A 16708-nucleotide genomic window follows, 5' to 3' on the forward strand; every position below is an offset into this window, starting at 1 on the left:
AACAAAAACAAATAAAAAGCATGATTTAAAATGGGAAAAAAAGAGTAAGTTTTGAAATTTAAGCTTAAAAGTAAAACAGTGTGGATTTGGTGCTTTATTCAAATGTAGCTGAGAAAAGGGGGGTCTTCAACCTGGATTTAAATAAACTGAGTGTTTCAGCTGATCTGAGGCTTTCTGGGAGTTTGTTCCAGATATATGGAGCATAAAAGCTGAATGCAGCTTCTCCATGTCTGGTTCTGACTCTGGGATTGATAAAAAACGGATCCAGATGACCTGAGGGATGTGGAAGGTTCATACTGGGTCAGGAGGTCACTGATGTATTTTGGTCCTAAACCATTCAGAGCTTTATAGACCAGCATCAGAACTTTAAAGTCTATCCTCTGGTGGACAGGCAGCCAGTGTAAAGACCTCAGAGCTGGACTGATGTGGTCCACTTTTTTGGTCTTAGTGAGGACTCGAGCAGCAGAGTTCTGAATGAGCTGTAGTTGTCTGACTGATTTTTTAGGTAGACCTGTAAAGATGCTGTTACAGTAATCAAGCCTAAAGATGAATGCATGGACTAGTTTTTCCAGGTCCTGTTGAGACATCAGATCTTTTATTCTTGAAATATTCTTGAGGTGATAGTAAGCTGACTTTGTTATTGTCCTAATGTGTTTTTTTTGTTTAAAGTTTAGGTCTGCGTCCATCACTACACCCAAATTTTTTCGCCTGGTTGGTGGTCATTAGGTGTATAGATTGAAGTTCTCTGGTGACCTGTAATCGTTTTTCTTTGGCTCCAAAGACTATTACTTCAGTTTCATTTTTGTTTAGCTGGAAAAAATTGTGACACAACCAGTCATTAATTTCCTCAATGTAATTACCAAGAGCCTGTAAAGGCCCTGGTCTCCTGGTGACATTGTGATATATATTTGTGTGTCATCTGCATAGCTGTGATAGTTTATTTTGTTGTTCTTTATAATCTGTGCCAGTGGGAGCATGTAGATGTTAAACAGAAGAGGTCCCAAGATGGAACCTTGGGGAACTCCACATGTGATACTTGTCTGCTCAGATGTGAAGTTACCTATTGATACAAAGTATTTCCTGTTTTCCAAGTATGTTATGAACCAGTTTAGTACAGTTCCTGAAAGACCTGCCCAGTTCTCCAGTCGTTTGAGTAATATGTTGTGGTCAACTGTATCAAATGCTGCACTGAGATCCAGTAAAACTAAAACTGACATTTTTCCACTGTCTGTATTCAGACATATGTCATTAAACACTTTTGTCAGAGCAGTTTCAGTGCTGTGGTTGAATGAAAACAGACGCTGTTGTGACAGTGATGTACACTGTCTTGTTGGTATATGTATGATTTCTATACATTTTACGTCAGATAAAAACTTTGGTTGTAAGATTCAGATAATTATTTGTTAAATGCTAGACATTTTAAATGAGAATAAGAAAGAAAGAGTATTTCTGTGTGCCCCCTTTCCCTGTTAACGCCCTACCTGGCCCCCTGGCAAAACTTTGCTAGACCCGCCCCTGCACAGTTACCAGCTGTCAGCTACTTAGAAAAGAATCCTGGTGTTGTTTCTCAGAAACAGTTTATAACTTCCCTTCAACTCATTCATGTCACCTAAAAGGTAAACCTGTTTCTCCATCACCTGTTCAGCTCTGATGATTCAGTGAAGACATCTCCTGGTTTCATCTTCATGTTTCCCTCTCACCAGATAACCAAACCGATATAATGACCAGCAGCTTTTACTGCTGTGGCTCCAGCAAACATCAGCTGATACTAGAAATTAATATTAAATAAATTCTAACAAAAGCTGATCAAGCTTACATCCACTGGTTTCCTCTTTCTGGCGCAAAGTGGGAGATAAACAAACAAGAGAGATGGGACTTGCGACAGAAAAGCTGATCAGCTGATCATTGATCAGTTTCATGATTGAAGTAGCAACAGGAGAGGGAGGGGGAGAGAATAAGAGAAGAAAAGGCAGCTGACAGCATAAAGACGCAGAATAACTCCAGCTTTGTGTCTTTTTCCATTCTAGATGAAGTACGGGACAAACTGCGTTCCTTCTCAGCTCAATACGAAATGCGTAATATTTTCTCTAAATGACGGATGTTTCTATCCCAAAGTTCCTAATGGAAGATTTAGCAAATGAGGCAACGTAACCAAGTATTTTGATTGTGTTAGGTGCAAATTTGCCAGAGGCACAAACAAGGGTTCAGTTTTTTATACTTGTTGGTTTTGGAAAAAGATACCAGCCATCTAACTTTTAGAGTCTAATCACCTATTCAGGATAATTTCCTTTTTCAGCTTAGTAACATCCTAGGACTCAAAACAGATATAAACTGAAAGTCATCTGCATAGCAGTGATAAGAAATGTCCTTAAAGATGCTCAAAATTTGCTGAAGAGGGAACAGATAACAGAAACAGATACCCCAAACAGAACCTTGTGGCACACCATATATAAGAGAACTGGAAGAAGACCTGGACTTAGAAATAGCCTAAGCAGACCCAGATACACTCATCTAATATCTCAGCCTATTGAACAAAACATGATGGTCAACAGTATTAAAAGCAGAGGTAGCTTCTAAACTCAGCAAAACGGAACATTCTCCATTATCAGTTCACATCAAATGTCACTTAAGAGCTGTTTCAGTGGAATAAGCTCTACAAAGGCCAGATTGAAACTAATCAAGAATACTGTACTTGTCCAAGACAGCTATTAGCTGGTTAGCCACAACTTTTTCTAAGATCTTCACAATAAATGGTAACATTTAACTCTTATTTACTCACCGAAAGGCGCAAAGCCATCATTTAACAAAGAAAGAGGCCTTTTCCACACAGCATGCAAAATGTGACACCATGCTGGTTGAAAGCAAAACAAAATCTGCGTAGCAGAAATGTAGTCACACATGTTTTTCAGGTTTGTCAGCCTGTGACCTAAGCATCAAATGACAGCCCCTGTAGAATTAAAAACATCCTGTCTCATTCTCAATGGTGCTGAAAAACTAGTTCACACATTTATTACTTGTAGGCTGGACTACTGCAATTCATTATTATCAGGATGCCCTAAAAATTCCCTGAAAAGCCTTAAGTTGATCCAAAATGTGGTAGGAAGGCTCTTGGCAGGAGCTAGTTATCCAAAGCTTCCGGTTCGAAAAAACACGGATGATTTTGGTAGCTCCACTGAGGCATCGGGGATTTGCAAATGGAGCCAGGATTCAGTTACAATTAGTAGACAATAACCCACAGAGCACCCAGTGGTTTCACAATCGCAGGTGGGATACTTTGGGTCCTATCCAATATAAAGTTCAGGCTGAGGCCAATTTCTCTCAGTTCCTGCTGACTGAAAGTGATCAGTGTGTTGCACTAAAAAAGCATAAAAAATGCAAAAGCACAAAAGTGTGCATAGCAGCTGGGAGTGCTGTGCTGCAGATGCTGCTTATGTTTGGAGAAAAAAGGGAGAGGTGTGCAACTGAAAGAACACCATCCAGCAGTGAAACTTGGAGATACTTCAGTGCATCCAGAACTGGGAATTTCATCAAAGTGAAGGAATTATGAAGAAAAAAATATACTTGTGCAAAACTGGGTCTGGGTTGTCACTTTGTCTTCCAACACAACAATGACCCAAAACATATTTTGCTCCTAGTAAATAACTCCAGAAGACCAAAGTGAACAAAGTACTGTGTGTTCTGCACAAAGCTCTCACTTGAATCTGATTTAAAATCTGTGGTCTGACCTGAACACCAAGGTCCGCACAACAAGACCATCAAATCTGGAGGAGATTGAGAGATTTGCCAATAAAAAAAGGGCTGGAACTGCCCAGGAGACGTGTGTGAGACTTGCTGAAAACAATAATCAATGATTACCTAGCAAAAATGAGACACAAATCCTTAATTATGTTAAAATTTGTAATAAACATCCATCCATCTTCATCCGCTTATTCGGGGCCGGGTTGCAGGGGCAGCAGCCTAAACAGCCACTTCTTCTAGCTTGTCCGAGGGAACACCAAGGCCAGCCGAGAGACATAATCCCTCCAGCGTGTCCTGGGTCTGCCCCAGACCCTTCTCCTGGTGGGACATGCCCGGAACACCTCACCAAAAGAAGCACCCAGGAGGCATCCTTATCAGATGCCCAAACCACCTCAACTGGCTCCTGTAATAAACATGATTCTGATAAAGCAAATAAATATTAGCAAGCTCCACATAGAAGAATTATCTACTCTACTCTCTAAGGATCTGTGTGCCATCACAGATAGGACAAAGTCTCTTTCTCCAAATCATGTCTTTAGTTCTAAGGGCTAAAAGATCTTAATATTCTGTGACATGGGACTAAAATTCACTGGTAATATGCCTAAAATATATACATGTGAAACACTAGAAGATTGTGTAAACACGTGGATGAGCATAGGGAGCATTTCTGTTTCACAACACTGAAATTCTGAGCAGCTTGACAGCGTTAGAGTCATCATATATCACATGTGAAGCCTCATAGTGTACCACAGATGGTTTTACAAGCACAGAGGTGGCTTTTAGCTTTAAAAAGAAAGAGGTTCATGCTGCATGAGGCTTAGGATTACCGCCAGGAAGTAATGGTATATTACCATCCCTCGCTGGTATGGAGTATGGACCAAGATGTTATTTTAAAAAAAAAAACAACAAAACCCCCCACACATATAAGGGCCCCAAAGGGCAACATTGATCTCTCTGTTCAACTATAGTAAGTGTAGGTTGTCAGTCTGCTGTCAGTACAACTGCGTTATCAATATCCTGGATGTCCAAGTCCATTCAGTTTGGATTTCTCCAGTTTCCTCTTTTCAGTGTGGGAGGAACTGGTTTTTTTTTTTTGTATATTAAAAGCTGCTACTCCCCCACTGGGATTTGGCCAAAAACAGTGTTTAACTTCTTGTTTAGTCACACTCACCTGTAATTGTCAAATGACTTTAAGCTAACGTCATTTCAAGATGGAAACTACCTAACACACCACAGGGCAGAAGTGATACCAGTGTATTACAACGCATCATATGAATAGTGTTCATGTTTGTGTGTTTAGCAGTGATCTCATTTATTTTCAGTTTCAGTTTCACCGATTCTAATTTCAGCTACTGTTCATGCTCTAGTGGTATACATATATATATATATATATATTCTTATATAGTACAAAAATTCAAGACCTCCCTGACTTACATGCCAAAAGACATAAATGTAAAAGTATTTCTGGCTTCTTCTTAACCTACTCGGGCATATCAAACAATACACAAACACACACAAAATAGGTTCCTTTGCTTTACCCACTTAACATAAAATAGTTCCCTTTTATTTTTTAAAAAAAAAGGTAAAGTGGGAAGCCCAACGCTGAAAATCAGTCACGAGCATGTCTCGGTTTCCTCACCCAGCTGGTGAGTTATTTGTATTTTACGCTAACTGGCATTTAGTTATAAGAAATATTAGTACTGCATTAGTCTGTATTGTATTTTTGTGCCAAATCAACATCAGCACTCTAACCTGTCTAACCATGCTAGGAGGTATTCCTACTACGTTATTAGCGAAGCTTACCTTGAACCAGCGTCCCAGCGTTGACCACAAACAGCAAAAGTAAAGCGACAGTATCCATCGTTTTGAAAAAAGAGAAAAAGATATGTAGCTTGTGGGGTTGGTGGATGACCAGCAAGACAAGTAATGACCAGTGGAAATCAAACCAAGGTTTACAAATATGGTCGGCAGATTTCTCACTGCTGTTCACGACAGTTTAAGAGTGAAAAGTCCAGCGAAATGCGTTTTGAACTGGGAGGCCGGGCAGGTGGAATACGGAAAAGCTGACGAAAGGACAGGGGGAGGAGGAGGAGGAGAGTCTTAGGGGATTTTGCTTCATTGTTGACTGTAACACGATCTGATATCCTCATGTCGGTGTTGTTCCCACGTCATCATAATAAATGTTGTTCCAGGTTCAACATTGCAAGTGAGCAATCACTTTGTTGTGACGTTATACTTTTTGCGACTTCGGAAAAAAACGCCTTAAAAAATCTACTTAACTTGCGAGAAAGCGTCTCTGTCCGCCGATCCAGCAATTTGAATTTTTTGCATTTCAGGATAGTGTTCTTTATTAAACGGTAAGCATTATACATATTGTCCTTGCAACATTGGAATTTCATAAATGAATGAATCGCTTGGCTTGCAAAAGTATGACATTAAGCAGATAAAGGTCGCTATGGATTAAAATACCGTTCAACGAGACAGCATTTGCACCTGGCTCCTTACAAGTCACGAAATATTTAACCGCGGTAAAGTGAGCCGTCATTTGTGAGCCGCGGTCAAGCCAGCCGCTTCTTCTCCGCCGCATAAATTTCCTTGCGCTTTTACACCAGTCTTTACGGTAGCGCCTTTTCGCTTTATATCCCGATTGAAAGCCTAGACCCGCGCACACATGCACGCGCGTGAACAGTCACACGCGCACGCGCGCACACAAATTACAATGGAACAGCCCAATACAGTCAATACAATTATGGAAATTTCAGAAATTCATTAAAAATCATCCTTAGTAGTTGAGGTCCAACTTTCAACACATCCCTCCTCTGGGACACCTACTGTACCTGTGTGCCAAGTTTAATCCAGATTTACTGTAAAATTCCTCAAAAATTAAAGGACATTTATATGCAATTCAATACAGCCAATACACTACAATTATGGAAATTTCAGAAATTCATTAAAAATCATCCTTAATAGTTGAGGTCCAACTTTCAACACATCCCTCCTCTGGGACACCTACTGTACCTCTGTACCAAATATCATCCAGATTTACTGTAATATTACTCAAAAATTAAAGGACATGTATATTGAATTCAATACACTTACTTAAATATTGCATCATATTCAAAAATTCATTAGAAATCATCCATAATAGTTGATGTCCAACTTTCAACACCGTCTTACTCTGGGCGACCTACTGTACCTCTGGGCCAAGTTACATCTCAATTCACTGTAATCTTTATCAAAAATTGAAAGAACAATTATATGTCAATGCTGGCTGTGTGCCTTTCAAAGTGACACTAAATAACAGAACTCAGGCACATCAGGGAATAATCCAAAAGGCGGATTTATTAAACAAAAACAACATACAAAATATCTCTAACCCATACTACATAACCTAAAAAGAAACAAAGGGACACTTAGAAGCACAAGAAAACAATACTGAAAGGGCAAGAGACACAGCCCAAACATAATCCACAACTAAAACACCAAAAGAACAAGTCATCCCACATAGCAGACGGGTCTTGCCTGGATCTGGTGTCAAGCCGGCACTGCTGGCTGACTTCTGGCATGGTAAGATGGCACTGTTTATGTGATGGCATGCCACATCTGGCCTGATTGGGTGAATGTGACATCGTTGTATAGAGCACTTTGAGTAATATGGGTGAGTAAAAAAGCGCTATATAAGAATCAGTCCATTCACTGTCTGAACAGAGTTTCGTGATGTTACTTTTGCACTATTATGTTCCAGCACATGTTGTTATTACATGGCTTACATGGCTAAGGTACACATTAGGCTGACATCTGGGGCCAGAGCTGAAACTGTTCTGGGCCAGCACAGGGCCAGCAGTGTGTCTGCAACTTGCCTTGTGCTGGCTCATGTGTGGGCCACCTCTGGTAAACTAGATCTGGGCCACCATAGGGCCGTCATTCTTTGCGGTACGCAGGCCATGTGTAAGCACATTGTGTGGGACAGATCCGGGCCATACAAATTTTGCTATGTGGGAGGAATTATGTAAAAATAGAAACATCATAAAAATGAAAATGAACATCAGTATGGCCATCATTATTTGCTTGGAAAGTCTAAAGTTCCATGGCTTTGAACAGCCAGAGAACGTAATGCCCAGCTTAGAGTGACTAAAAGTAACTTCTTTTAACATTCTGTCATTCTGCTTCTATATCAAAAATCCACTAAAAATAGTCATTTGAAAAAAAAATATTCACCACTTTTCATCAGTTTGGCTTCCTCTGTTTATAGCAATTTTTAGAAAAGAATTGAATACCTTTGTCACTATACAGTTGTACAGTGAGATACAGAGCATCTCCTACTCATTGCAAACATGCTGGGGGGGTGGCTCTATCCGCCTTAGTGCAGCTGCCGTGCCATACTGTGATGCAGTAAGTTAGTAGGCTCTCAATGGGCGAGTGGTGGAAGGTCAGCAGAGGATATCTGGGATGATTGCATTAAAGGCTGAGCTGTAGTCCACGAAGCATTCTGGCGTAGCTCTGCCGCTGTTCTAGGTGACTCAGCACCGAGTGGAGGGTGATGGCATCTTCTGTGAATCTGTTTGCGCGGTATGCAAACTGGTGGGGGTCGAATTCTGGGGGGAGGTAATCCTTGGTGTGCTGAAGGACTAGTCTCTCAAAGCATTTCATGATTACCGGTGTGAGGGCCACAGGGCAATAATAGTTCAGGCTGGTGATGGGAGACTTCTTTGGCACTGGGATGATTGTGGCTGATTTTAGACAGGATGGGATGGCTGCTTCATCCAGTGAGAGGTTGAAGATTCTGGTGAAGATGAGGGTGAGCTGGTGGGCACATGGTCTTAGCACTTTACCACATATTCCGTCTGGACCGGCCGCCTTCCTGGGGTTCACTGCTAGGAACACACATCTGACATCGTGCTCCGTTACAGTGAATGGAGCGGTGCAGGAACCAGGTGAGGATGAGGATGGGAGCAGGGCTGAGGCAGATGAATGCTGCTGTTGTGGTGTTTCAAAGCGGGCGAAGAAGCTGTTTATTTCCTCTGCTAGCTGCACACTCAGGTTTTCTGTTTTCACAGTTCTGCCTCTGTGGTTTATGATGTCTATTATTCCCTGCCACACCTCTTGTGTGTTGTTGCTGGACCGGTGGGACCCCTTTTCGGGTCAGCTCGAGCAGACCTGTACAGAGCTCTGTCAACAGACCTAAAGTCGGCATTGTGGTCTTTGCGGAGTGTGCAGACCTCGCTGGTCATCCAGGGTTTTTGGTTTGGGAAAACCCGAATGCTTTTGTCCACAGTCACATTTACAATACAGAACTTGATATAGTCCAGTACTGATCCTGTGAAAGTTTCTAATGCAATATATTATACTTTACCAATGTAACACTGCATGCCAAATCAATTTTGAAAATATCTGTGAATTTTGTATTGAAAAATGCAGGTATCTTTCAGATTTATTTTTATGTTATCAAAAAATGTATTAAAAGTTAAAAGAATGCAATAAAAAATATAACCAAACAAGCTTAATTTACGGTTTGAAATACAGAACATAATGAAAATATATAAATAACTACCTATTAATCCCCATATCCAAGTATCAAGATGTGTAAAAACAAATTACATTCTTTCCTCAGTTTCTATTAATAAGACTTAAATTTACATGAAATTATTCAAAATTATATACATTATTCATAAGGAGACAAAGAATTCAGAAACAACATGGAGAATGTCTTGATGCATGCTCAATCATCCAGGTAATTAAATCCCTAAAGGTTGATTCTGTTCATCTGGACGCAGCGTTTTCAATGGGAGAAAAGTTTCGTCACTCATCCAAGTGACTTCTGCAGTCTCAGCTGACTGCAGGTTTCCCTAATCTTATTATTAAAAGTTAAAAGAATGCAATAAAAAATATAACCAAACAAGCTTAATTTACGGTTTGAAATACAGAACATAATGAAAATATATAAATAACTACCTATTAATCCCCATATCCAAGTATCAAGATGTGTAAAAACAAATTACATTCTTTCCTCAGTTTCTATTAATAAGACTTAAATTCAGAAACAACATGGAGAATGTCTTGATGCATGCTCAATCATCCAGGTAATTACATCCCTAAAGGTTGATTCTGTTCATCTGGACGTAGCGTTTTCAATGGGAGAAAAGTTTCGTCACTCATCCAAGTGACTTCTGCAGTCTCAGCTGACTGCAGGTTTCCCTAATCTTATAATAATAATAATAATAATAATAATAATAATAATAATAATGGATTCCATTTATATAGCGCTTTTTGAGGCCCTCAAAGCGCTTTACAATTCCACTATTCATTCACACACGGGTGGAGGCAAACTACAGTTGTAGCCACAGCTGCCCCGGGGCAGACTGACAGAAGCAAGGCTGCCATATCGCGCCATCGGCCCCTGTGGCCAACACCAGTAGGCAGTAGGTGAAGTGTCTTGCCCAAGGACACAACGACCGAGACTGTGGGAGCCGGGGCTCAAACCGGCAACCTTCCAATTACAAGATGAACTGCCAACTCTCATTATGCAATGTACTGTTTAAAAGAAAAAACTTTTTTTTTGCCTTGACAACATACATTCATCTTCATTTCAAATAAGTAGTTATTTTTCACACAGAGAGCAATACCATTCTCCAGCCTCTGCTGTCCAAAACTACTCTGTATTCATCTGGAGGCACTGTGTGTGAAACCACTTTAAATAGCTCTCACGCAGGAACAAAGCAATTGTATACAATGAAGTGAGGGAATGGAGCTATAAATAGATTAATATAGAGATATGAAAATAAACTTATATATAGACATAGGAACACAAGTTTTAACATTAATGTTTCTGGGATATAATAAACAATATAAGCATACAGGTGTCTAAGCAAACATTGTGGCATACAAAGTGAGAGTGTGCAGTGAGTCATGTTTATTCCTGTTCAATATGTGTCTGACACAAGTGGATTAATTAAAAAGTCTGACAGCAGCAGCAACAACAGGCAATGCCTTCCTGATGACTTTCTATCTGTTTAAACCTTTTTCTTTGATGCCTGTATCCCAGCTTGAAGAGTCCTGGACCCTTTTTCTAGTCAGTGGGTGTGTAGGCAAACAACTCTGGCTTGTCACACAGTTGGATTTCCTGGTATTTGTAAGATGGCACTATCTACAAATCAGGACACATTAACTATGATATTAAAAAATGACATGATGACATAGTTCTTGGTCAGTTTACCACGCATTTCTCAGTTTTGTTCTTTATAGTTCTGTTCATCATATCATTGTTTGTGAGTCCTGGATTATTTGATGATATGTTTACATTATGTATTCTTTTGTTTTCAGTTCCATATTGCTTTTAAGTGTAGTTCTTCTTCAGCGTTCCACAAGTGGATGGAACACTTGTGAAAACACTCTAGTGTTAAAGCCAGTCTTGTCCTCATGTCTGTTTATGGTTTTGTCTGTGTCAAGCTCGTGTGTCTTAGTCTGTGTTTTAGTTTGGTTGCCTCTTGTCTCTTTCTTGTGTTGAGTCTTACTTCCACTGTCTTCTTATTCCCAATGTATCCCTGCTGTGTTACACAGCTGTCTCCAATTCCCCTAATCGCCATCCTATTTATACATTTTTGCCATCTCCCGGTCTGAAGTACATTATTCAATTCGATTCTATTCTATTCTATTTATACAGCACCAAATCGCAACAACAGTCACCTAAAGACACTTTATGTTGTTGGGTAAAAACACAACAATAATACAAAGAAAACCCCAACAATTTAAGTACCCCATATGAGCTAACATTTAGTGTGAGTGGGAAGGAAAAACTCAATTTGAAGAGGTAGAAACATCTGGCAGAAACAGGCTCAAGGAGAGACAGCCATCTACTGTGACTGGCTGAGGTTGATGAAAAGGAGACAGGACAACATATACACTGTGCAAGAGACACATACTAACTAATGATTAAATGCAGAGAGGTGTATAAACACAGAACGAGCAAAGAAGGAAAAAATTCATGATGGGAAGCCCGCAAGAGCCTAGGCTTATTGCAGCACAAATAAGGGAAGATTCAGGGTCACCTGATCCACTATAACTGTATTATTAGTCAAAACTGAGGGTTTTAATGCTAATCTCAAAAGCAGAGACGGGTGTTTGTCTTCTGAATTAATATAGAATAGATTCGAATAGAATTCAACTTTATTGTCATTGCACATGTCACAGGTACAAGGCAATGAAATGCAGTTTGCATCTATCAAGAAGTGCTTTAGCCATGATATAGATATATTACAATATATATTAGCAATAATATAGGTATGTAAGTATATTACAGAAATGGGTCTATTATGGTATGTTACAATGTACACGGTATGAAGTATGTTATGAATATGCTATAACTATAAGTATGTACAGGCTGTAGTGAGTACAAGCTATGTACAGGCTATGAAAAGGATATAAATATGAAAAACTATACAGAATATGAAATAAAAAAAACTATACAGAAATATGAGATATACAGCTATACAGAAATGTGAACTATGCAGGTTATAAACAGTTGTAGAATTAAAAATTATCGTATTGTACAGAATGATGTGAGCTGCATCCACAGAAGAGAGGCCTGAGAGATGAAGACTCTGATTCCCGTTGAACCTTAAAATTCTATAGGAACCACAAGTACACCTAATATTCCAAAATTAAAATCTGGATTTCAAAGCGACTCAGTGAAGACAAGCAAATATGTTGTCTCTTTATAGTCCCTGTCATGACTCTCTCCGCAGCACTTTTGATCCATCAATATTAAACAATTATTGATGCAGTGGATTGAGATGAAACCTGGCCCACAGGTACAGTAGGTGTCCCAGAGGAGGAATGTGTTGAAAGTTGAACCTCAACTATTCAGGATGATTTTTAATGATTTTTTTAAATAGACATAATTCTATTGTATTGGCTGTATTGAACTGAACACAAGTTTCCTTGAATTTCTGAAGAATATTACAGTAAATCTGGCTGAAAATTGGCACTTTTTGATTTTGATAAAGATTACAGTGAATTGAGATGTAACTTGGCCCAGAGGTACAGTAGGTCGCCCAGAGTAAGACGGTGTTGAAAGTTGGACATCAACTATTATGGATGATTTCTAATGAATTTTTGAATATGATGCAATATTTAAGTAAGTGTATTGAATTCAATATACATGTCCTTTAATTTTTGAGTAATATTACAGTAAATCTGGATGATATTTGGTACAGAGGTACAGTAGGTGTCCCAGAGGAGGGATGTGTTGAAAGTTGGACCTCAACTATTAAGGATGATTTTTAATGAATTTCTGAAATTTCCATAATTGTAGTGTATTGGCTGTATTGAATTGCATATAAATGTCCTTTAATTTTTGAGGAATTTTACAGTAAATCTGGATGAAACTTGGTACAGAGGTACAGTAGGTGTCCCAGAAGAGAAATGTGTTGAACGTTGGACCTCAACTATTCAGGATGATTTTTAATGATTTTTTTAAATAGACATAATTCTATTGTATTGGCTGTATTGAACTGAACACAAGTTTCCTTGAATTTCTGAAGAATATTACAGTAAATCTGGCTGAAAATTGGCACACAGGACCATGCAGGAGGTTCATCCCCAGGAAGACGATGACGTGCTGGACATCGGCCTGGACATCCATGGTTTGTCGGAGGACGAGCAGGAGAGCTCATTGTTGGCCCAATGTGCCGCCACTGTGGCGCCAGTCGGCCACAATGACACCTCTCTTTTCTCCCTGTTTCGCCATGCTGCTGAGAAGCTGCAGGTGGACTGGCCCTCTCCTCCGCCAGCTCAGAAGCCGTCACGGTTCGTGGGTTTTTCCTCCCACTGCAGCCCGCAACGGCTAAAAACTGCCTTCCCATGTTCCCAGACTTTGACCCGACGCCTAGGAGGAAGTTACCGGTTGCAGTTCCGGGTCAAGCCACCTCGTTTCCAGAGAGTCGTAAACACGACTGTCGGCCCCGAGGCAGCCATGATAATCAGAGAGGAAATAAAGGCGCTATTGCAGAAAAGAGCAATAGTGGAGTGGTCCCTGCTTCGGAGACAGACAAAGGTTGGTACAACCGTTATTTTGTTTTTCCGAAAAAAGGGGGAGGGCTTCGTCCTATCCTAGACCTGCGAGTCTTGAACACGTATCTAAGAACGTACAAGTTCAAGATGCTAACCCTCGACAGCTCTTGAATGCAGTTGGCCCGGGAGATTGGTTTGCAACAATCGATCTAACAGATGCTTATTTTCATGTGGCTACACACCTGAAACACAGGCAGTTTCTGAGGTTTGCATTCAAGGGCGTAGCCTACAAATACCTGGTGCTGCCGTTCGGGCTATCGCTCGCTCCTCGCACCTTTGCGAAATGTGCCGAAGCAGCGCTAGCGCCCCTCAGAGAGAGACGCATCCGCATCTTAGCCTACCTAGACGACTGGGCTCTCATTGCTTGCTCCAGAGAGCAGGCAGAGACACAGCTGTCACTGGTTCTGTCACACATTCAGACACTGGGGTTCTCTGTGAACTTTCGAAAGAGCTCGCTAATCCCGAGTCGGCAGATTTCTTTCCTCGGTTTGGAAATATGCTCGCTTTCCAGCCGCGCATATTTGTCGGAGCACAGAGTGGCCGCATTTCATCACTGCCTCGCTCAGTTTCAGCTGGGACGCAGACTACGTTTCCAGACGATATTACGGTTGTTGGGCATGATTGCATCTATGATAGTCGTATTGCCACTTGGACTGTTAAAAATGAGACCGTTTCAACGCTGGACTCTCTCTCACCACCTGTGTGCATTGCGTCACCTCCAGAGGAGGCTGAGGGTAACCGCGTCTTGCGTGCTAGCATTGGAGGGAGCCCGGGCTGCTGCATCAGGGCTCTCGGATTTGGAGGGTGTTTTTTCGTAAGGTGGTGTCCACAGATGCTTCCCTAAGAAGGTGGGGAGCACTGTGCGAGAGTGCATCAGTGAGAGGGATCTGGTCCGCAGCCCAGCGCGAGCTGCACATAAACCACTTAGAGCTGTTAGCAGTGTTCTTAGCTCTAAAACATTTCCGTCCAGTCCTGGAGGGCTAGTATGTCTTAGTCAGGACGGACAATTCAACAGTGGTGTCTTAGATAAACAGGCAGGGAGGAACACGCTCTCTTCCTCTGTTGAAGCTGTCTCGCTCTCTGCTGTTATGGTGCAGTGTTCTTTTTCTGACTCTATGAGCCAACCATGTCCAGGGCCACCTGAACCTGGGGCTGGACCTTCTTTCCTGGGGGGGTCCTCCGGTGAGAGAATGGAGGTTACACCCTTTAATAGTGGCTCAGATTTTCAGGGTAATCAGGGTAAGCTTCCAGGGTAAATACTCACTGCCCCCTGTTCTTCTCCATAATCGACCACGATGCACGCTTGGGCATGGATGCGCTAGCGCACCAATGGCCAGACGTGCTCCTGTATGCATTTCCCCCAGTGGAAATGATATCTCCAGTTCTAGAGAGAGTGCGTCGGCAGTCTCTCTCTCTGATTCTAGTGGCCCCTTGGTGGCCCACAAGATTGTGGTATGCCGAGATAATCAGCCTGCTAGCAGCCAGTCCTTGGCAGCTTCCTCTCCACAGGGACCTCCTCTCTCAGGCAGGAGGAGAAGTGGTTCATACGCACCCGGATCTGTGGCGCCTTCATGCTGACCTACTGAGAGGTTAAACTTGATTGCTAAGGGTTTGCCACCTAGTGTGATAGTGACAATTCAGAGCACTAGGGCCTCATCTACTAGAGGCTTGTACGCTTGCAAATGGCAAGCCTTCGAGCAATGGTGCCAGGACTGCCACACTTTCCCATTTCAGTGCTCTATTGTGGATGTTTTGACATTCCTGCAGGAGCTGCTGGATAAGGGCCTTTCATTTTCGACAATTAAGGTTTCTTTAGCAGCTAGATCTGCTTGTCATATTGGCTTTGACGGGGTGACACCAGGTGCACATCCCCTTGCCATACGTTTTCTGAAAGGTGTTCGCTGGCAGAGACCCGTGCTTAAGTCGATTGTCCCTGCTTGGTGCTTGTCTTTGGTGCTGGAGGCCCTTTGTAGCCACCCGTATGAACCCATTGAGTCTGTGGATATGAAATTTATTTCATATAAGACTGCATTACATCTTGCTTTGGCTTCGGCAAAGCGAGTGGGTGACCTTCATGTGCTGTCTGTGCATCCCTCCTGCACGCAGTTCTCTCCTCATGGCCACAAGGTCGTATTGCGTCCAAATGCTGCCTATTTTCATGCCTGCATCTTATAGCTCAATGGAGTTTGACTTGCTGAGCTTTTGCTCCCCTCCTTTTGCATCTGAGGAGCAGAGGAGGATGCATTCTCTTTGTCCAGTGCGTGTACTACGCACCTACATTGAGTGCACTCAGAATGTGCATTTATGTGACCATCTGTTTGTCTGCTTCACTAATCCAAATAGAGGTAGAGCTCTGTCTAAACAGAGGCTGTCCCACTGGATTATGGAAGCTATCTCACTGGCATACGGCACCAGAGGTCATGCTTTGCCCCACGGGGTGAGAGCTCATTCCACCAGGGGGATGGAAACCTCATGGGCTCTTTTTAAAGGGGTGCCTGTAGCTGATATTTGTGCGGCAGCTAGTTGGGCATCACCGCACACTTTTGTGCGGTTTTATCCGTTGGACGTTACAGCCCCTTCGGTGGCTCATACTGTACTTTCTGCTGGATCTACCGCTCACTAAGGTGGTGGTGGTCCGATTCCGGTTTGGTGGCTGCTCTGCTGGGCTGCATATATGTCCCATACTCATGTGTTGTACTGAGTGAATCGACTGAAAGGGAACAAATAGTTATGTCTATAATAGTTATGTCTGTTCCCCGAAGGAGAGGAACGAGGTACAACACAAGGCGGCCTCACTGAGCAGTTTGGCTCGGTGAAGAGGGGCTATCAAACTGAGGGATGACTGTGATGACAGCGGCTATGTGTGCAGGCGGGGCTGTGCGCGTGTCATCACACGTCATCT

The 16708-nt window shown here is 41.9% G+C and overlaps 1 protein-coding gene and 1 pseudogene across 1 annotated transcript in view; one reads left to right on the forward strand and one right to left on the reverse strand.

Annotated features, from left to right (window-relative positions):
- alcama (activated leukocyte cell adhesion molecule a) overlaps positions 1 to 5805 on the reverse strand; it is a 38671-nt gene extending 32866 nt beyond the window's left edge. Inside the window, exon 1 of the mRNA XM_084941610.1 lies at positions 5542 to 5805. Within this exon, the coding sequence (XP_084797736.1) occupies positions 5542 to 5599 (58 nt within the window). The 5' untranslated portion in view covers positions 5600 to 5805. The remainder of the gene's footprint in view (positions 1 to 5541) is intronic.
- Positions 5806 to 13318: 7513 nt separating this feature from the next.
- On the forward strand, positions 13319 to 15400 carry LOC146378693 (uncharacterized; annotated as a pseudogene).
- The last annotated feature ends 1308 nt before the right edge of the window (positions 15401 to 16708 follow it).

This window comes from Perissodus microlepis, chromosome 10 (genome assembly GCF_051167445.1).
Source record: "Perissodus microlepis isolate ML-2025 ecotype Zambia chromosome 10, ASM5116744v1, whole genome shotgun sequence".
Lineage (NCBI taxonomy): Eukaryota > Metazoa > Chordata > Actinopteri > Cichliformes > Cichlidae > Perissodus > Perissodus microlepis.